Source organism: Hylobates moloch, unplaced genomic scaffold, assembly GCF_009828535.3.
Source record: "Hylobates moloch isolate HMO894 unplaced genomic scaffold, HMol_V3 SCAFFOLD_19, whole genome shotgun sequence".
In the NCBI taxonomy this organism is placed as follows: domain Eukaryota; kingdom Metazoa; phylum Chordata; class Mammalia; order Primates; family Hylobatidae; genus Hylobates; species Hylobates moloch.
Window position 1 is genome coordinate 72,704,667 of NW_026652294.1, and position 22,239 is coordinate 72,726,905.

Sequence of the window (22,239 nt, forward strand, 5' to 3'; positions counted from 1 at the left end):
TCGGCCTCTCAAAGTTCTGGGATTACAGGCGTGAGGCACCACGCCCGGCCAATAGTCATTATTTTCACCCAAATCATTTTATGGTAGCACCTCTAAACTGACTAAAATTAATAAGACAAGTGGTCTTATTCTCTTAAAGGTGAAAAAACTAAGTTAAAAGGTGGTCAGTGACCTCAAGTGAATAGTAGTCAAGTACAGATAAAGACAACACAATAAAAGTTCAAGTAGAGAAAAAAACAGTATGCTATGCTTGTCTGGGAAGGTTTTACAAGGGATGAAGGACTTTGAAGAATAATGGGAATTGGATAGGTGGAAAATGTTGAATAACACGAGCAAAAGCATAGAGGTATAATTCAGTGAGGTGTCACTGGAAGAAGCACAATACAAGAAGACTTTTGTGGAAAAGTTGAGGTTTTAGAAGCTGTTCAAATGATAGAAGGGTGTCATTTTTGGGTGATCTTTCTAGGCATGTGGTACTGTGTTAAATAATTGAATCAAGAGTCCAGTAGAAGGAATTGAGCTTGAAATAAGATATATCAGCTGTGTAAAAAGTAATGAGCTGCTTTATAGGAAATGACTGAGAAGATAATGTAATCTACAGTGTTTGATTATTTCCAGGCCCATATTTGTGAATAGGTTATTATATAGTTCTGTAGTGATAGCACTAGAGACCCTAACTACGTGTGTCTTACGGAGAAAAGTTTTAGCCTACCAGCTGAAGATTGCAAAATATAAAGAGAGTGAAAGGATTTACTATACTCCATGTCCTTTTATTTTTTCAATCCTTCTAGTTTTTGTCTAAAAAACCTAGTACTCATTGAGTGCTTATTGTATGCCAGGCGCTGTTCTAAGCCTTTATACATATTATCTCATTTAATCTTCATGAAAACTTCAAAAAATAAATATTACTATTATTCTCCGTTATTACAGATTTTAGAGATTTTTAAAAATTGAGATAGAGATTTACTTGTCCAAGGTCACACAGCTAGAGCTAGTAAGTGGCAGGATCAGGAGAAAGGATCTTGCAAAATAATTAGGATACCATTAAAGAGCTATGAAAAGAAGTTGGCAGGGGTAAGATGAAGGGGTAGATGATAACTTTAACAAGAGAAAATTCTGGCCGGGCGCGGTGGCTCACGCCTGTAATCCCAGCACTTTGGGAGGCCGAGGTGGGCGGATCACGAGGTCAGGAGATCGAGACCATCCTGGCTAACACGGTGAAACCCCGTCTCTACTAAAAATACAAAAAATTAGCAGGGCGAGGTGGCGGGCGCCTGTAGTCCCAGCTACTCGGAGAGGCTGAGGCAGGAGAATGGCGTGAACCCGGGAGGCGGAGCTTGCAGTGAGCCAAGATGGTGCCACTGCACCCCAGCCTGGGTAACAGAGCGAGACTCCGTCTCAAAAAAAAAAAAAAAAGAGAAAATTCTAAATCCATGTAAGGATTGAATATGTGACTTTTCTATCGCAATGGTAGAAGAAAATTCTATTTTGAGAGAGATGCTGCAATAAGTAGCAGAATTTGGCAACTGATTCAATATTCTAAGTTAAAGGGTAAGAAGAAATGGGTGTTCAGGAGTTACTGAATTATGTGATAGGGTTAAAGAATTACCAGTATGATAAGAAATTTGCTTATAGGTAAGGAGAATAAAAGGAAAATAAACTGTTTTGTTAAGGTCAAATTGCTTACTTGAGATAGAACACTCCAGAAACTCCTAGAATATATTTAGCTCAAGACATGCACATTTAGTAAATAAAAGAAAAGTTTAGGCTCTAGTTCTGTGACTTTACATCCCAGGCACTTTGCAAATTCACTGTTTAATAATACAAATACCCTTGAGTTTTTACTTGCAACAATGATTAATATCTTAGTATTCATTTATTTATTAAGATTCCTAAGATGAAAGTACAGAGGGATGAGTGAATGTGTTGGGATAATTTTAAAACATGGAAAGGCTAAATCTAGGAAAGCATTGAAGTACCTTTTTTTTTCTTTTCTTTTTCTTCCACCTATCCCTCCCTGAGAGACAGGATCTCGCTATGTTGCCCAGCTGGCCTCGAACTCCGGGGCGCAAGCCATCCTCTCACCTCGGCCTCCCAAGTAGCTGGGACCACAGGCGAGCTGGGATCACAGGCATGCACCACCACACTTGGCTTAAAGTGGAAGTCTGATTATGAGTAGCCCAGTGGTCTGAGGAGTGAAGACAGGAAAACCAGGTGAAGGAGAGGGGTAAAGAATGAGGAATAAGAAACTGAGAAAGGGGAACTGAAAGGGGGATGATAATCACCTTCTTGTGTAAAGAAATATGCCATTTCTTTTATAAAAGGCATATTTCCAGGTTCTAGAAAACTAGAGTGTTATGCCTCAGTTACAGTATAAAATATATCTTTAGTTATAATTTTCCTCTCAGGTTGGGCATTCTTAAGTTGTTCTAAGCATAGTGTTTTAGAAAGCTTCATTAGGGTATACTTTTGTAACAGTCATTACTAAGGTTTATTATTAAGGTTTATTAATGTTTCCTTATGCATTTTCCAGGTACAGGTTGACACTTTTTGTTTTAGGCTCAGGAGTGGTATTGAAATTCTGTGTACGTTTTAATTTGACTTCTGACTTCAGCATAATTTTAGGTTTGAGAATTTTATTCTATTTTATATGACCAGGTAACTTAGGGCAGTAGAAGTAAAAGGCCTGGGATATGATCAAGTTGAGTGATAAGGGAAGGGAAGCCCACTGGGGGGCAGTATGTAACTTGCCCTGTATATATTTTGTCCTGAAGCAAAAACCGGTTACCAAATAAAGGCGTGGTTTTGTAGTATCTCATGCTCGATTTTTTTTTTTTTTTTTTTTGAGACGGAGTCTCGCTCTGTCGCCCAGGCTGGAGTGCAGTGGCGCAGTCTCGGCTCACTGCAAGCTCCGCCTCCCAGGTTCACGCCATTCTCCTGCCTCAGCCTCTCCGAGTAGCTGGGACTACAGGCGCCCGCCACTATGCCCGGCTAATTTTTTTGTATTTTTAGTAGAGACGGGGTTTCACCGTGGTCTCGATCTCCTGACCTCGTGATCCGCCCGCCTCGGCCTCCCAAAGTGCTGGGATTACAAGCGTGAGCCACCGCGCCCGGCCCTCATGCTCGATTTTTAAAATAATATTTAATTTTTTTGAAGTGCTGATTTTTTACTGAAGAATACCGGAAAATTTATACTGAAAATTTTTTTTGAGGATATATACCAAAGGTATTAAAAAACAGTAAATGTACAAATCATCCAACCCTAATCAAAAGGAATGCTCTGAGCCAAACAGAAGCAGTATTTTCTTTCAAAAATTTGAAAGAATGCAGTATTTTACCATAAAAAGAGTACAGCTTTGAAGTGAGACAGATCTAATTTCACATGTATGCTCCTAGTGCATATTAGCTACAGCTCCTCCATCAGTTTCTTTACCTGTTTATAGCCTGTTTCTTTATCTGTGATAAGTGAGGTAATACCTACTCGGCTGTATTGTTAAGATTAATTAGAATAGCAAATGCATAGTATGTCACTTGGAGCCTGGCACATGGTAGGAATCAATAAATGGTAACTTAAGATATTTGTGCAGTAGAATTACATAACGGAAGGAGCTTGGACTTTGTAGTGAGAATCCCTGACTGTGGTGCTTACTTACTGTGTAACACGTGAGTAAGTTAATTAATCTTTTTGATCTTCAGTTATCCCGTATTACAATAGAGTTATTGCCTACCTGGGAGGGTTATATTGAGAAATAAATAAGTTAATTTATACAGACCACTTTACTAAGTATCTGACACACAGTAGGTTCTCAATAAATGTTAATCTTCTTACTACCACTACTAGGTCATGTTGAAACTCTTTGGCGAATTGTTTAAATTATTTAAAATCATTGTCAATGTTTTCTTCACTATAAAATAGACTTAAATGGACCCTCAGAATTGTAAACAATTACCTGCATCCCTTTTCCTACCGCCTAGACTGTTGGTGACATTTCTGAAAATAGTAGGATTCTTGTATTTAGGGATCACGTCTTAGAACTTACGTGTGCTAAATGCTGTAAGTACAAAGTGAATAATGTGATTTCTGTCACCAATAATTTACAGTATAGTAAGGATGACAAACATAAGAACAGACAATTACAATACTCTAAGTTAAGCATTACATTCATTGATTTGTGTACAAAGTAGAGTGGTAGTTTAGAGGACATATGTGTAAGAAGACCTGAGATGGAGTAAGTAAAAAGAATTTAAAGAAAGTTAAAAGATTTTCTGTTTAGGCTTTTCTCTCCATAGCTTAGCTAAAGCAATAGCTAACATTTATTGATTACCTACCATGTGCCTAGCAGTAGTATAAGCTTTTGGGATGTTATAACCCATTTCATTCTCAGACAGTAGGTAATACTATTATCCCTGTTTTTCAGATGAAGAAACTGCACAAAGAAATAAAGCAGTTTGCTCAAGGTCTTGTATGTAGTAGCTATTATACATGACCTCTATAATAGTAGGTGGTTGTAGCAGGTATTCAAACCCAGGTAGTTTAGTTCTAAAACTCAAGCTCATAACCAATATGTAACATTACCTCCAATTTCCTAATAACATTTAAGCATCCTAATGACATGGTGAACTGAAATACCAAGTAACCACCTTAGCTTCTCAATCCATTCAAATAGAGTAGCTGCTAGAATTAACTGAGAATTTAGTACCTGTGTTTAGTGCCTGTGTAACAATAAGATGAAATTCACGGGACTGTCAGGGGTGACCTCTGTTGTGCTTATAAATAAATACAAAATCAAATGGCTTTTTTTTTTTAAAGCTAATCAGAGTAGGGCTGGTGGGGAGAGGTTGAGGAAGAATTTTATTTCCTCCAAATTACTGTTTTTATAAAACCTTCCCATACATATGTCAGCAAGATCATTCAGTTTTTTCTTGTGAACTTTAAAAAAATGGTAAAGGCAGTGTATAGAGGAAAGGCATCTTGGCATTCAAATTCATGAGCCCCCTTCAGCAATACTTACGGCACTCAGTTTAGAAATCAATTACTAGCTGTATTATAGAGATACCAAGAATTTAATCACTTCTCCCTGAGTATTGCTTATTTAAGCAGCCCACCCACTTACCTATCTTTGTAGGAGTTTACTTCTGTTACAAGGTACTGTGTAAGCACAGAAAATAACAATGGTGAATAAAGAAATATATGTTGGGTTATTTTAATTTAACTGAAAGCAAATGTCAAATGACACCCGTCAATACTTATTAAAATAAGACAGTTAAACCCCTGTGAACCTCAGCAAGTCAAAATTTGCAGTTCGGTCATAGTATACATGGATTTTATTGAGCTAAAAGTTAGAAATTTTATAAATTACAGTTCTGCAATATGATTAAAAAGTAATACAAAAAACAAATTATAAATGAATTGTGTCGAGTTGACATATTTCTTGCAAGATCATATTTATATAGGAAAATGTTTGGAAAGGAGCATTAGGATTATGTACAGCAAAGTTACTTTATGTACTCACTCATTTTCCCTTTTGAAAAAAATATTGACTTTTAAGCGGATTTTAGTCTGCAAATGATTGTGAACTAAAAATGACAGAAAAGTATTTCTGAATATTTTTTGTGCCCTTGTGTAGATTGTAAGCTCCTAGAGGATAGGATTTTTCTTCTTTATAGTTTTTTAATTCCTTGTTGTCCCCGTAATTTGTACAGTGTCCTATATCCAGTATTTGTTGAGTAATTAACAGTTTGTTAATTGATTTTGCTAATTACAAATTGGGGGAAAACGTTTAATGTGTTTCTAACTAAAAATAGAATTTTTTTTTTTTTTTTTTTTTTGAGACAGAGTTTCACTATTGTTGCCCAGGCTGGAGTGCAATGGTGCGATCTCGGCTCACTACAACCTCCATCTCCCAGGTTCACACGATTCTCCTGTCTCAGGCTCCCAAGTAGCTGGGATTACAGGCACGCACCACCACACCCGGCTAATTTTTGTATTTTTAGTAGAGGTGGGGTTTCGCCATGTTAACCAGGCTGGTCTTGAACTGACCTCAGGTGATCCACCTGCCTTGGCCTCCCAAAGTGCTGGGATTACAGGTTTGGGCCACTGCGCCTGGTCTAAAAATAGAAGTATATTTTTTTGTCAAGTTAAATACAAAAAGTAGATATATTTCAGTGTACACTGTGAATTGGCTTTAAGTATAAGAGGTTTATTTTTCCCAGTGGTTTCTGATTCCACAAATAACTAGGTGCACTTTAAAGGGAGATGTTTATCTTCTTTTAAAAGTTTGGGTATTGTTAACCACCAAGGGCAGCCTATTAGGTGAGTGCAGAGCTAAAGGAGTAGAAAAACTTTGTTACCTAAGCTACTAAGGGGATTTTCACATTAGGCTGGCTAGAGACCATAGTCTTCAGCTGTAGTTCTTATGCAAGTTCCTGACTGCGAAGTCAATGTTAAAGGTAAGGTTTTTTTCCCTATGTAGTCTCATTTTAAGTTGCAAATGTAGATTTTAATTAAGCAGTAGTAATGTGACTTTTTTGCCTAATCTTTCAGTAGATTCTACCATATAACACATTGGAGATGGTAATAGTTCAGTTCATATAAACATAAAACAGCATTTGTTAATACGTCTGTTAACAGGTAGTTAATAGTTTAATGTTATCTTTTACTGGGGCTTGTTTTGATTCATCATTTTTATTTGACTCACTAGCAGCCATCTGTTAGTTACAATTTAACTTTCAAGGATCTGCCTAATTTGTTTTTTGTTAATGGAGTGCTATAAACAGCATTATGAAGCTTTTCTCTTTTAATCTTGAAAGGAAAAAAATCCGTCTCTAAAAAAGCAATCACAAAGAAGAGGAAAACTGTCACAAAGTCACCTACTGTACCAGAGTTTCAGGTAAATGTTTCAACTTTGTCTCGAAATTTTTTAATTTTTTGTTTCAGTGTTCATATCATTCCTCGAGAGTTTGGCTGAATTCCAAGAAACTGTAGCACACATACTTGTAATGAAATGTTTCTGACAATGACTTTTCCCCCTGCAAGTGCAGATGTAACCAAGATTTAATCTGCTAGTATTTGATAATTTTTACCTCTATTTTTGTCTTTTAATGGTAAAAACTCTTTTTTATATCTTAATCTCTACTACATTTCCTAGAAGCAGTTTCATAGAAATAATATATATATACTATATAGTATATGTATGTGTGTGTGTGTATGTATATATATATATGTATAGCATACATAAAAGCAAATGTGTGAATGAAACTCTTCCAAGAACAAATCATAATTTGGAGATGGTAATATTGCCTAGATAGTTCATTTTCATTTATTTGGGCACTGTAGAAATAAATGGTAGATTTATTAACTTGGAAAACAAATCTTTCAACTCTTAGCTGTATATGATCTTCAGAGAGAATATTAAGTAAAGGTTAATTGAAATGGTCTTTAAACATTTCTTTGGAACAAAAAGTAATTATATGTACTGCCATATGATGAAGTGAAGAGTTTTTTATTTGTAGCTATACTAAGCAGAGAATCTCACCCTAATTAATGCTTTTATTTTCTATTTTATAAAAGATGTATTTTCTTCAATAAACACTTTCTTTAAAAACGTCTTTGTATTCATGTGTCTAGTCAATTTTCAAAAGTTTTATAAACTCATACCTAATGACCAAAAGATAAAAGTGATGTTCAAATGAATTTGTGAGTCTCAAGTCAAGTAGAGATGAAAATAAAGGGACAATAGCTATGAAAATATTGATAATATATAATGTAATAGTTAGATATATCTAAAAATGTGGACACATTCATTTTCAGTAGAAATTCTATTTTGGAGAGTGTTTTTATGGAAGTTACTAACTGGTAAAAATTTAACATTTTTAAATCAACAGTTAAAATAGACATGTTTTTCTCTTAGTACTTTAGAATAGAATATTTTTAATGATATTCTTAGGATGGATTACAAACATTTCTACAAAATCCTTTTATATATTATATAACCTTGGTTGCAGAGTAGTTAATAAAAAAAATAACAATTTTACTGTTTGCTTAGTGCTTATACCACTTCTTGTGACATATTTTTTAATGCTTTAGTATTACATCATCATGCATCCACTGCTGTCACACCTGTGTTTACTATTTCTCCCACTTATGTTTTTCTCAATCCTCAAAGCATCAGCCCTGGGAATATAGATGTTAGAGCAAATCTGGCCCATTGTTAATATTTCCTCTATACCCATCTTAGTGAATAGACTTTTCCATATATTAAGTAGCACAGGCTGCATAGCCAGTGGTTTTTAAAATTGCAGTGGTATTCATTAGTGAGGCATGAAATCATTTTAGTAGATTGCATGACCAGTGTTTCTTTTTTAAGCTAACAAAATTAAACTGGAAAAGAAATCAGCACAATTACATATAGTAAGTGTGCTACATATAGCAATGTGAATATGTACACTCCAATATAGTGTTTTGTGAAACTTTGGTTTCAATTGTATGTGTGTACACAAGGATATGCATTGTAAAATGTGTCGCTGACCGTGGGTCATGGTCAAAATATTTTGCTAGATTGAGCTGTTTAAAATAGTCTTGGCTGGGCCCAGTGGCTCACACCTGTAATCCCAGCACTTAGGGAGGCCGAGGCAGGCGGATCACCTGAGGTCAGGAGTTCGAGACCAGCCTGACCAATATGAAACCCCGTCTCTACTAAAAATACCAAAAAAATTAGCCGGGTGTGGTGGCATGTGCCTGTAATCCCATCTACCCGGGAGGCTGAGAGAGGAGAATCGCTTGAATCTGGGAGGCAGAGGTTGCAGTGAGCCAACATCGCGCCATTGCACTCCAGCCTGGGCAACGAGGGAAACTCTGAATGAATGAATGAATGAATGAATGAATGAATGAATGAATGAATAAATAAGTCTCTTCCTGGTTCTCAAGGTATCCTAGAGGGAGAGAAAACAGAGAGGGAAAAAGAGAGAGAGAGGATAGAGAGGAGTAATAGTCTCATGAAAACAGCAGTTCTTATGCCTAGTTTACAATATGAATACCATGGCATTACTCATAAAGAAACTTGGCGGCCGGGCGCGGTGGCTCACGCTTGTAATCCCAGCACTTTGGGAGGCCGAGGCGGGCAGATCACGAGGTCAGGAGATCGAGACCACGGTGAAACCCCGTCTCTACTAAAAATATAAAAAATTAGCCGGGCATGGTGGTGGGCACCTGTAGTCCCAGCTACTCGGAGAGGCTGAGGCAGGAGAATGGCGTGAACCCGGGAGACGGAGCTTGCAGTGAGCCAACATCGCGCCATTGCACTCCAGCCTGGGCAACGAGGGAAACTCTGAATGAATGAATGAATGAATGAATGAAACTTGGCAACTGTCTCACAGGAAAGTAGATCATTTGCTTCAAATATGCACATTAATAAAATAGGAGATAGTGCTAGTCACTAGTAAACTTTGCTGTTAAATGCAAAACTTAGTTTTGGCTCTCAAAATAATTTTATGTAGTGTGTTACTTTGAGTCTTCCACATGTAAGAAGACTATTATGTAATAAAGTGAATTTATTCCCTGCCCAAAAGTTCTAGTGACATGGTATTTAGCACCTCAGATTCTGTAAATTATTTGTTTTGTCCAAGGTGTTTTAAATATCACATTTCTAGCGTTAAACATAAAAATACAGAAATATTTAGCCAGAAGATCTTCATATTATTCATTCTGAAATATCTTGCTTCTGAAAATAATGAACCTGTTTTTTGGATAGATAATAGATCCCTTTTGTAAAACCTGACCGATTTGCCAAAGGACCAGTCTTCTTTAAATTGACAGAAAGCATGCTTAGATAGAGATAAATGAAAGGGTTAAATTGTGAATTTGTTTTTAAGTCCTAATGAGTTTTTAAAAATGTTTTGACCTCAGCTGCTTTTTAGTTTGACAGTGTTTTTGTCGACGTTTTTTAAAGCTAGAACTTGAACTTGTCCCCCTATTTGCTTCAGAAAGAATCCATGTTTATATACACACCTAATATCTGCACCCAGGTTTAGAAAATAATCATCCCACTCCTATTCAGAGTATACACTGTGAACATTCAAATGGTGGATTGGATTTGTATGTGTGGCAGGGTGGGGTGGGGGTGGGTGTGTGTGTGTACAGTCGGCCCTCTGTATCTGTAGGTTCTGCATCTGTGCATTCAACCTTGGATTGAAAATATTTTATTAAATGTGTCTGTACTAAACATGTACTGATTTTTTTTTGGTCATTATTCCCTAAACAATATGATTTAACAACAATTTACATCACAGCTACATTGTATTAGGTATTATAAGTAATATAGAGATGACCTAAAGTATATGGGAGGATGTGTTATATGCAGATACTATACCACTTTGTATCAAGGTCTCAAGCATCCTTGGATTTTGGTATCCACAGGGTTCAGAGGTGAGTCCTGGAACCAGTACCCCACGGATACCGTGGGACGACTGTATATTGTAAAGGGGCAAACCAAATGTGTGCCACTTTTTCCTAAGAGCTATGTCAGGGGTTCTCAAACTTTAGATAGTATAAAAATAATGTGATACCTTTATTTAAAACGAAGATTGTTGGTTTCATCCTCCAAAAGACCTTGATTCAGTGGGTACCAGTAATCTGCATAGTGGTTAAACACAAGGGTTCTGCAGCCAGGCTACCTACTTGGGTTTGAATGCCAGCTCTACCACTGATTAACTCTGTGGGGTAAGTTATTTAACTTCTCCATGATTCCAGTTTCTCATTTGTACAATGGGGTAATAATAGTACCTTCCTTGTAGAGTTGTGAGGATTGAATGATACAGCTTGCTGTTTTAGCTATTTTTATTGTTTTCAATTAAGCAGGTCAATCACTTCTGATGAAAAACACTGAATTTTGAATAGGAAAATCAATTAAAAATGGCATAAAAACATGTATTATTGACCCTTAGCACTCTTTCCATTTACTTAAAACCTTGAAATAAATCTTGGATTTGGTCTTAATGAAAGTGGCACATGATTAAGCCTACAAGAATTTGAAAAGTGGAAAACCAAGTAATAGTATTTGCATCATTATGTTTGATGAGAGCGAAAACTTATGTTTATCCCTATTTTATTGTTATGATGCATTATATATTTGGCATGTAGGGGAAATTGCTGGTTTTTTTAGTGATAATTATAGAATATTGGTGATTTAAGCTTTTATATCAACTTTAACATTTACTTATGACTTTGTTAAATTGGTAAAATTCTTTTTCCCTTATCTGTTTTGTAATAAAAGAAAGACTATTAGACTGAAAAGTGAGTATCAGTTTTCGTAATAGTTACTTTTTCCTAAAAAGTCTTTTCATTTAACATTTTAGAGAGAAATCTAATGTTGTATGACTTAACTTTTGTACATAATTATGACAGAAAGTTATAGGAAGTATTTTTAAAAACTAATGTGTTGAGTCACAATAACATAAGTTTTAAAAATAATTTAACAGCCTTAGTTACCCTAAGTCTGCTTTTCAACAATAACCAAAAAAAAATCTTTCATGCAGTGTGCACTTGCTCCCATTTCGTATGCGTGATTGATTTTAAAGGCTGCTTTGCAGAAGAACTCCAGAATCCAGCTGCTAAGACTTATACTACATTGTTTTCAAACATAAGCAAAAACTCACTGATCCTTAACATACCTCTGAAAAAACTGTACTTCTCCATCTAACCAGTGGAGAAACTATGGAATAAGAAATAAAGTACTTCAACATAACAAATTGTAACCAAAATTAAAATCAGGGTTTTGTTGTTGTTGTTGTTGTTTGTTTGTTTGTTTTGAGACGGAGTCTCACTCTGCCGCCAGACTGGAGTGCAGTGGCACGATCCTGGCTTACTGCAATCTCTGACTTCCTGGTTCAAGCGATTCTCTGTGGTTTCCTCTATCAGTGTGTCATCTTAGGTCATTTTACCTCTGTTAGTTTAATCAGCTTTTTAACTGCTTCACTTTATTAAGACGTTTTGATTATATCATTATTTTGAATTGCTCCCTCTTAAAATGAATATTTTTAACCTCGGCTTTTTGTTTCACCTTTAACAGCAGAAGTTCTTCTCCCTTAAAATTAATATAGTTCTCCCTTAAAAATATATATTGTTCATTGAGAGAAACATCTGTGTTTAATCACATGGTTGTTTGTCAGACTAATTTGGCTTTCATGTCACAAGTGATATCCTTATTTGGAAGTTTTTAAGTAGTCCTTATTGCTGATATGGTGATGATAAGAAATAAAAATGAATTTTCCCATCTGCATAGTTTTAGCAGATGCTATTATAATTTTAGTTTAAATACAATATAAATTTTGAATTTATACCATGCATTTAGTATTTGGCTTATAATTTTTATAATAAATTACAGGATCTTTTTATTAGAATGGGAGTGAATGTGATCCCTTTTGTCTGGACCTATTCATTTTTACTTTTCTACATTGTTTTCCTTTTGCTTTGCTTTTTAATATAATCTACCATATTGTTTGTATTTTTTTAATGTTACCTTATGTCCTTTTTTGGAGCAAGTAAATATCTTTCAGACCTATTGAATTTCTACCCAAAGGACATAATTTCTAGTTTGAAGTATCAGTAAAGTAAGGAATGATTTATTATGTAGTTCTAAGATATGGTCATGGAGTTTTTTTTTATCTCTACAGGGCCTCCCCACTCCCACCACATACATACATTGCTGTTTCTTGAGTTGAAGAGAGGACCTTTTAATATTACCATTTAATAAAAATGAGAGCTTAGATATAAACTAAATCCTAAAACTATAATACAAGTTCAGTTGTTAGATTTCTTTATTTTGTTTTGTTATAAGGACCCTTTTAAAAAGAATATAATATAGTAGAAGTCCTGGGTTCTGTGGTTTCCTCTATCAGTGTGTCATCTTAGGTCACTTTACCTCTGTTAGTTTAATTAGCTTTTATATGAATTGGAGATAGGTCTCTTTAGCCTAGGTTAAGGCTTGGACAAATTACACATTTTTAGTCCCTTTCAGCTCTGAGGTCTGTGATTTTGTAGCTCTGCCATGGATTGTATTAAATGAGAGGTTAACTTGAGGGAGTGTGACAGCCTTGGAGAGGTTCTTCCTGGGAAGTAAAACTCTTCTTGTAACCTCTGCGGCTTGACTGAAAACCTCCTCTCGTAAGTGTTGGCAATGCGACCTGACTGTAATCTGAACTGCTATGGAGTTTCATGTTCACCCCTGCAGGCCCTGTGCCTCAGATATGTTTTTCAAATGCAAGATAATGAGAAGGAGGTTTTAATAAGGTGTTTTGCTTTGTTCAAAAAAAATCTGTGTTCTCCTTTTTTAAGTTGAACTTTATTTATTGGGTTGATTCTGTTTTGAAAAACATCATATGAAGTTGAGTTGAATGTAATGGCCATATATATGCCTTATTTCGGAGGCAGAAGAGAGGCAGTAGAGTTGTATATGACATTGAGTTGGCATAAATCAAACTAATTGTGTTCCTATTCAGTTTTATAAAAGGTTAATTTGACGGTATATATTGGGTATATATATTAGGTATACATTAAATATATATAGAGAGAATATAAGTTTTAATATATAAAGTATAAATTGTTATGTAGCTATTAACATCATTTTAATATAACCTCAGAATAAATATTATAGCTAAAAATATTTTAAGAAACAGTTGTCTTATCATTGTACATTTAATTCAATATGCCATTCCCTATTTGGAAATTAATCTTCTTGTATTTGCATACTCGTTAGCTCCATGGTACCAGAATGTTCCAGTAGCCATGTTGATTTACAATTCATTGTCAGTATCTTACTACTCAAAAATGTTATTTGCAGACAATACCTGGGAACTTGTTAGAAATGCAGAATCCAAGGTCTCACCTCAGACCTACTAAACAAAAAACTGTTTTATTAAGATCCCCATGCAATTCTTATGCACATTAAAGTTTGAGAAGTACTAATTTAGTACAGTTTACTAACTAGATACAGCCACTTGAAAGTGTTATTTTATGTAGCTCTTAGCTGTATGATTTCATTCATGGTTTGGCTTCAGAACTGTGTTATCACTTGCCGTGAATGGAACATAAATATCTGTTGACTTCATAACTAATTGATAATTAAAAGATCTCAAAATGTTTTAGGGCATGTTTAGTTGTAGGGGTATATGTCTTCATTGTTCCTGTAAGTTTCTATGAAGAGATAACTGTGTTATCTCTTCCTTTAAATGGAACATAAATATCTGTTGACTTCATAACTGATTGGTAATTAAAAGATCTCAAAAAATATCTGTTGACTTCATAACTGATTGGTAATTAAAAGATCTCAAAGTGTTTTAGGGCATGTTTAGTTGTAGGGGTATATGTCTTCATTTAGTTGTAAGGGTATATGTCTTCATTGTTCCTGTAAATTTCTACAAACTGCATGCAAAATATACCCTATTCCTTGTGTAGTGAGACAACTGAGATGCAAGTAAAAATTCCTCTGTGGTTTGCCATACGTGCAAATAAGAAATCTATGATTTGATATTAACACGTACAACCAAGTTCGGTGAAAAGAGGTATAGCCATCCATCTGCAAGCTCTGGGGCAAATTTGACACAGTCATCATAATAGCAGATTATACTATGAAAAGTTTAGTCCTCACTGAATACTTAATCAAAATCCACTGTAGGGACAACATTGTTCCAAGTCTTCATAGTTGCAATAGAAGTTGAAGACGCTCTCTAGTTCTAGACCCACTTACCTGGTTGGCCAGTCCACTGCTTGACCATCAGCATTTCTTTCATAAGTAAATTTGGCAAATTGGAATGTGTAGTTTCTAATAAATATCAGCTACACTGTCCCACTACACCACTGTATTGTTTCTACTCTCAAATTGTTTAATCTGGATTATTTAAATACATATTTTCCCTACTTGGTCAATTCTATGAGTTTGAAATTATATAGATATTCCTAATATGTAATTGTTAATACAAATTATCTGTGATCATTTTTTCTTAATCTCTTAGGTTGAACTGTCTTGCCATTTTTGTAGATAAAAAGCTTATCAGCAATTTCATATGGTTTAACCTAACAAAAGAAATTTAAGGGTCTCTGTCTTATTTTTGTCACTCAGTAGCCACAAGGAGTTATCTTGTTGTAACCCACTTTTGCTTTTATTGTTTTTGTTTGCTCTTGTAACAAAAGAAAGTGCCCTTTAGGAAAACAATCCCCTTACACTGAAATTAATTAATGTAACAAACGTGGGGCTGATAAAAGCTAATGGTGAATTAGTAATTTATAAGTACAGTATATTTTTAAATTATCACATGGTATAAACATTACAACAAGACTTTTCATTAATCTGAGATTTTTCCTCTCTATTTGGTTGCAGTTTTGTTTCAGAAATCTTTTTCACAGTATTTTTTTTAAAATAGCTTAAATTATTTTAGGAAAAGAGTATATTGAACGAATTGGAGAAATTCAGTATACTTTTACAAAAACTAAGATGTAGTTACTATTATTTTTGTTGCTGTTGCTGACAGTTCACTAAAACTTTAGTAATTAAACCAAGCTAGTTTAGTTGTTAGTAATTAATAATTATTTTGGCCATTTGCCAGTGTTACCAGGTGAAATGAAATGAGCCACACAATTATGAAAGGAAATAGATGCTATCTGTGGAGATGGTTTGATTAAAGACTACTAAACTGATATTAAGAATATGTACTTCATTTTGTTGATGTCTTTGAATGTATTACATATAGTTGCAGTCCTTGTAGCAATCCCACCAGCAATAACTAAGGTTTGTTACATCGTATAGTTAGCAAACCAAGGCAAAGGTGTAACGGTTCTCCAGGAGTGTGTTTATTCACCTACTGGGAGACTGCCTGATGAAGCATTTCTTAAAGGTGATTTGACAACCTGTGAAATCTAGGGTGAGTTTCCAGATCTTTGTCATTCTGGGCTGAAAGTTAATAATGTTAAGAAAGTATCCGAATTATAAAGCAAACTGAAAGGTAGGGATGTGGGATGAAACCACCAATGTTGAAATTTCAGCTTCTTTTATACTAAGCCTGAAGTTCATACATCATAGCAAGTAAATGTATTTGAAAATATAAACTGCAGAGCTTTTCTTGCTTTTTACTATTACAGAGAAAAATAATTGTGAATTCACTGTGTGTTAAAACAACTTCTGTTACCACATTTTGGGTGTTTTATATTATGTGTTATCAAGCTGTGTTTTTGTGTTTTATTTTAGCTTATTTGCACTAATCTTGATGAACTCAGGGAATTAATCACAAAAATCGAGAATGAACTCAAAGATCTGGAAAACAGTAGAAAAAAATCGGTAGGTGTTGATCCAAAAGTTCTATCTATTATTGTCAGCATTAAAATTTATTCCTGCTTTTTCCTAAAGCCTTTTTGAAATCTTGTTTTCCTGGATTACATGAAAATTTACAAGGAAAGATAGAAACATTGTTTCTTTTATTTCTCCTGTGTGGTCTAGTTTTCATTTTTAATAGACAGAAATCGTGCCAGGGGCAGTTAAATTAGTTTTGTTTGCCTGGTTTGTATCAGGTGTAGTTGTAGGTATTTCCCAGTATACTGGCTGGTTGTTTTCTGACTGGTAGTTTTTTGGGTAATGTTTGCCTTGCAAATATTCTTAATAATTATATGCTTTTAATGGAAGTTTATTGCTTAGTAACATAAAATTTTAATTCAGAGTAACAGAAAAACAGATGTAAATTGTTTAATACTGCCCCAGATAATTTTGATACATACTTAACAATATGACTTTTTTAAGAACCTTTATCTGCTGAAAGTTTTTTTAACTTCCATTATTTCCTCTAAATTATAATTAATCTTTACTTTGATATTCTAATGTTTTTATTGTTCTTGAGAGACTAGAATTTAAGGGCATATATTTATTCACCTGATACTTGGTAAAACACTCAATTGTGCTATTTATTAAATCAATAACACCTATTTAACTAGCATTTATAGTTGGACTATGCACAGATTTTAAACACAATTACATACCAATAAATAAATGGGAAAGGGTTTAAAGCTGAAGAAAATCATTTTTTTAAAACCTTTTGTTTTCCGCCTTAGGAATATCATGAAGCCACTTTTAGATCTATGCTCAGAACCTGTTAATATAAATATGTATAAAATACGGTTAGTGATTCAGCAAGTTTGATATCGGCAGATTTGTATTAGTCATTTTATATGTTGTTAGAAAAGACATGTTGGTAGCACTCTGAAAGGAGGAGATTGCAGTACCATAAAAGTACAACTTTCTGAAGTTACTTAGTACTAGGGTGAAACAGCCTTAAGCATTTCAGAAGTCTCATGTGTGACAGATAACCCTGAGAGTATCATGGTAATTTAAGAGAGAGAATAAATGCTCATGATGATAGTCATCAATTAGCAAGAAAACATTATGTTCAGTAATTAACTTGAGAATGTGGAAAACTGCATATTTTGGAAATATTTTCATTAAAAATGGTTTAGATTCTTATATTTTTATATGTATACACTTTAGGTGTATAGGCAGTCTCTTGATGTGGAAGACCATGTGTTTCATTAAAATTTACTGCTGTGATATATTCCTCAAATATTTATGTTATGTAAATGTTATTTACTCTGTAGCCAGAGGGTTTTTTTTTTTTATGTTTTACGCTCAGAAGGGACTAATTCTGTTCATTAATAGGAAGGAATAGTCTTTTTAAAATATCAGAGTGTTACTGTTTTTTGTGGAAGTTGTTTGTTTTTAGGGAGGTGTCCATATTTCATTCTAAACATTCTGTTAAATTTGCCAATTTTTTATGCTACAGTTAAACATAACTTTTATTTATTCCCATATTATAGAGGGTTTTTTAATGCATAGTTTTAAGCATAGTTGAATTATGTACTTATGGCATATATTATAGGAGAAAAAGACTTCTGCAAGCGTTCTAGAGGCTTCTGTAAAGCCATTCACCTCATTTCCATTGGTACTGTGTAGAAGAAGAATAAAAGAAAACATAAACCACAGCCAGGCGTAGTGGCTCAGGCCTGTAAACTTAGGACTTTGAGAGGCTGAGGTGGGAGGATTTCTTGAGCCCAGGAGCTCGAGACCAACTTGGACAAAATAGCTAGACCCCGTATCTACAAAAAATAAAAAATTAGCTCAGCGTGGTGGTGCATGCCTGTAGTCCCAGCTTCTCAGGAGGCTGAGGAAGGAAGATCACTTGTGCCCAGGAGGTCGAGGCTGCAGTGAGCTGTGATCATTCCACTGCATTCCATCCTGGGCAACAGAACCAGAGCCTGACTCAAAAAAACAGAAGAAGAAAACATAAACTACAAATATTTGACATTGTATTCCTTGAGGGCATGTTAATCAGAAAATTTTAGATTACCTTAGGGTTTAGTTGATTTGTATCTCTAAACTTTTAACTTGTCCATGCCCCCTGATGTTTGCATATTAGTTTTAAAATATGTTTTCCACCCTTCAAAAAGTAGAAATTCTTGGAACTGTACTTAGCAGGGATAATCTTACTGAGATTACTAACATAAGAGCTCTTTCTCCTTAATTTAAACTGTTTAAAAGATTGTTTACATGAACAGATTATCTTAACCAATGAAACAGCCACACAGCATAAAGCAAATAGACAATAAAAGTTTGCATCTATTGTTCCTTATTTTTTACAAAAGCTAATATTGATTGTGGTAGATGTTCTAGGAATTAACTTTATTGAATGTTTATGTTATGTAATGTATGTTATGTTATGTTACGTTATGTTGTTTTATGTTATGTATGTGTACTGCCAGTTTAGCATCTTTTGGGAGTAAGGTGTTTCACTTAACTGAATTTCTAGATGACTGAAATGTAAACCTTTGATACTAAAACAATTTTAATGGAAAAACTTCCCTGACTCCTTGTACTAAACACAATTTAACCTTTTCTTTATGACTTGAGGGTCATCATTATGAATAACAATATTGTTAGTCTAAAAATCTGTTGGTATTAGTAGCTCCGATTAAACATTCACCAAAAGGCTTTTAGGTTAATATATTTTGAAAGATTTTGTTTGTATTTTTGCTTTTGTTCTGTCTTTTTTTCATTGCCAGGCTGTCTGTCACCTGTCATTTCTTGTGTGTGTCCACATACTTGCCCTAGCTGATATATTGTGGATTAAGAAAGCAGGTAACCATACTTACTAGAACTGAGTTCATAGTGAGGACCTGAAGGATTTTCTTAATAATGAAGTGTATAAACTTGGTAATAGTGACAACTCTTTTGACTGATTCCTTGTCTTGTGGCCTTCCTTCACTATTGTCAGACAAATGAAGTATTAATACTGATCTTCATAAGAGTATATCATTGTCAAAACTAAGTATGTGGAGTCAAAAACAATTCTTTTATTATCAACATTCATATCTATGATAATGGCTCCAGTAACAAGATATATTCCATTATAAATATTTCTTTTTATAAATTATAAATGTCATTACTAAAGATAGAAATTACACATGTGATAGAGGATTTAACATGGATTCATATAATACAAACACCTAGCTGCTTCAGGAGGCTTCTCTGCAGGGACTTTCCAGGTAGTATTTCCTACCAAAGTAGAAAAGCAGCAGGGAAGAATGGTCCCATTTTTTCACTCTGGTAAACATTCCATTTTAAGTTTTTTTGTTTTTAATTAATAAACTTTATTTTTTAGAGCAGCTTTATGTTTACATAACAAGGTCTTTTTAACCTTTTAGAGGTTTTGTCATTGAACTACTCATTGTACCGGAAGACTTAGTGTTTTAAAATTTAGATTGTTTACTCATTCTTGCAAAACAACTAATTTTGTTTATGGTTAATGTGAAGAGAAAAATGCTTTAATTTTCTGAAATTTAAACTTAGTTCACTTGTTCCCATCACTCCATTTAGGGGTTTAGTCCAAAAAGTCCTCATCATCCTTTAGACCCTGTGGTACTGAACTTAATTTTTATCTACCAGAGATTTGTTAAAAGTGAGACCTCTGGTTGAGATAAATACGTAGTTTGACAAAGTCCTTTAGTTTTTTCTTTCTCATCATTATTTACATGATAGCAGTCTTTCATGATCTACAGAAGAAATCAGAACATTTTGTTTTTATTTTTGTGGTTTTAGTTAGCAGATAAAATTTGCATTTTGCTTAATTATTTAAAAAATACCTGTTTTAATGTAGGAAATTTATTAGTTTTCCTGAAAAATAGAGCTAAGATACTGATAACATTACCTGATGTTATTGTACTTGAAATTTGTTAGACAGTATTGCTTTCTAAATCATAAAAATTGGAAGATTTCGCCAAACTTATATTTCTAATAATATATATTTCGTATAATCCCCTTTTCCCTCATATTTGTTTAATGCCCTTTATGTTCTGTATCATAGTTCTGATTTTCAAAGAAGTTTCCATCTTTTTCAATTAAGGAAAGACCCTTGTAGAGATTGGGCATGAGGAAAAGTTAAAATTTTGCAATAAATATGTTATTTATAAGGAAAAAAACCTCTTCTGGGTTATGTGATGATAAATGAAAGTCTTATAAATATCGATAATTAAATTTTAAATGTAAGACCACATCTTTTCTAATACATCTTACATCAGATAAGCCCCTCAACATTGAATAAGATCTATGATTTTATTTCTAAATTTTATAATCAATATGTAAGGAAAGCTATACATATTGAGCACAACTGCCTGTGTGCTTTGATCCTGTAATGCTATTTGGAATTTAACTTTTGTTCTCCCCGTTTCTTCTCCCTACCCCCAAAAGTAATATACACAATGGTGTATTTAGCAGACCACCCCTAGTAGTGGAAATTTGTAAACCATCCATATGTCCAGCAGTAGCGAGATGACTAACCAAACAATATTAACACACTGTTATATAGCTAGTAAAATTGGTAGATCATTGTTACAACACGGAAATATTTGTGAAATGTTAAGTTTTAAGAACATACACAATAGGCCAGGCACGGTGGCTCATGCCTGTAATCCCAGCACTTTGGGAGGCCGAGGTGGGCGGATCATGAGGTTGAGAGTTGGAGACCAGTCTGGCTAACATGGTGAAACCCTGTCTCTACTAAAAATACAAAAATTAGCCAGGCTGTAGTGGCGCGTGCCTGTAATCCCAGCTACTCGGGAGGCTGAGGCAGGAGAATTGCTTGAACCAGGGAGGCAGAGGCTGCAGTGAGCCAAGATTGCACCACTGCGCTAGAGATTGTACCACTGCACTCCAGCCTTGGCGACAGAGCAAGACTATGTCAAAACAAAAAGACATACAAAATAATATGTACATAATGATTACAGTATGTAAAAAGGTATGTTAAAAAGAATTAAATAAATTTCAAGTAATGGATAAAATTAATCTTTATTATGTTCTTAATGTAAATTCAGAATACAATAATAATACTTCTCTTACCTAACCAAAGGGTGTGCATTAGCTAGACTGAATATTAGAGAAGTCAGAAGCTTAGATCAGCAATGCTAACCCCCCCAGTTTTTTGGTCACGGAGTTCTGTGTCAGCTAGTGATTATCAATCAGGAATGATTTTGCTCCACTTCCCTAGGAGACATTGATTGTCATAGTTGAAGAAGTGGCACTGGCATTTAATGGATAGAGGCCAGTGAAGCTGCTGAACATCCTACATTGTAATGATCCTACAATGCACAGACATTCCTCCACAACAAAGAACTGTCTTGTCCCAAATGTCAGTTGTGCTGAGGTTGTAAAACCCTGGTAAAAGCCTGTATTTGCTAAGGGCCTTATTCTTTCATTCTATCCACTGCTGCCAACTTACTTGGAGAGAAAACAAGTTGATATTTTGAAAGTTAGGTAGAAATCAGTGAAATCATAATACCAGATCCCATCATAGAGAGAATTCTATTACATAGTATACTTCTAATTAAGACTTGTACTTGATAGAACTTGTGATTGTCTGTGTGCACCTTTACCCTTCATGATTCCATCGATGATTAAGAAAGATTCTTGACCTTGGCTTCCCTTAGTATAGGAAATAAGTTACAAACAATATAGTTATATATGTATTTTCTTTATTCAGTTTTAGAAATATGATGTGTATGTTCTTAGCTGAAGATATTGTAAGGAATGATAACATAAGTAAATGGAAAAATATTGACAAGTAATGTTATAAAATAATGTTATAAAACTACATATAATGTTATAAAACCACTTATTACACATGTAATGGTAGTGTGTTAATTATGTTATAAAACTA

The 22,239-nt window shown here is 34.4% G+C and overlaps 1 protein-coding gene across 4 annotated transcripts in view; it reads left to right on the forward strand.

The window, feature by feature from the left end:
- Positions 1–22,239, forward strand: part of KIAA2026 (KIAA2026 ortholog) — a 107,275-nt gene that overhangs the window by 43,464 nt on the left and 41,572 nt on the right. For 3 of the 4 annotated variants that reach the window (XM_032137923.2, XM_058431059.1, XM_058431058.1), the window contains exons 4-5: positions 6,811–6,890; positions 16,236–16,325. In XM_032137923.2, the coding sequence (XP_031993814.1) occupies positions 6,811–6,890; positions 16,236–16,325 (170 nt within the window). The remainder of the gene's footprint in view (positions 1–6,810; positions 6,891–16,235; positions 16,326–22,239) is intronic. The other variant, XM_032137924.2, reaches the window with a different exon arrangement.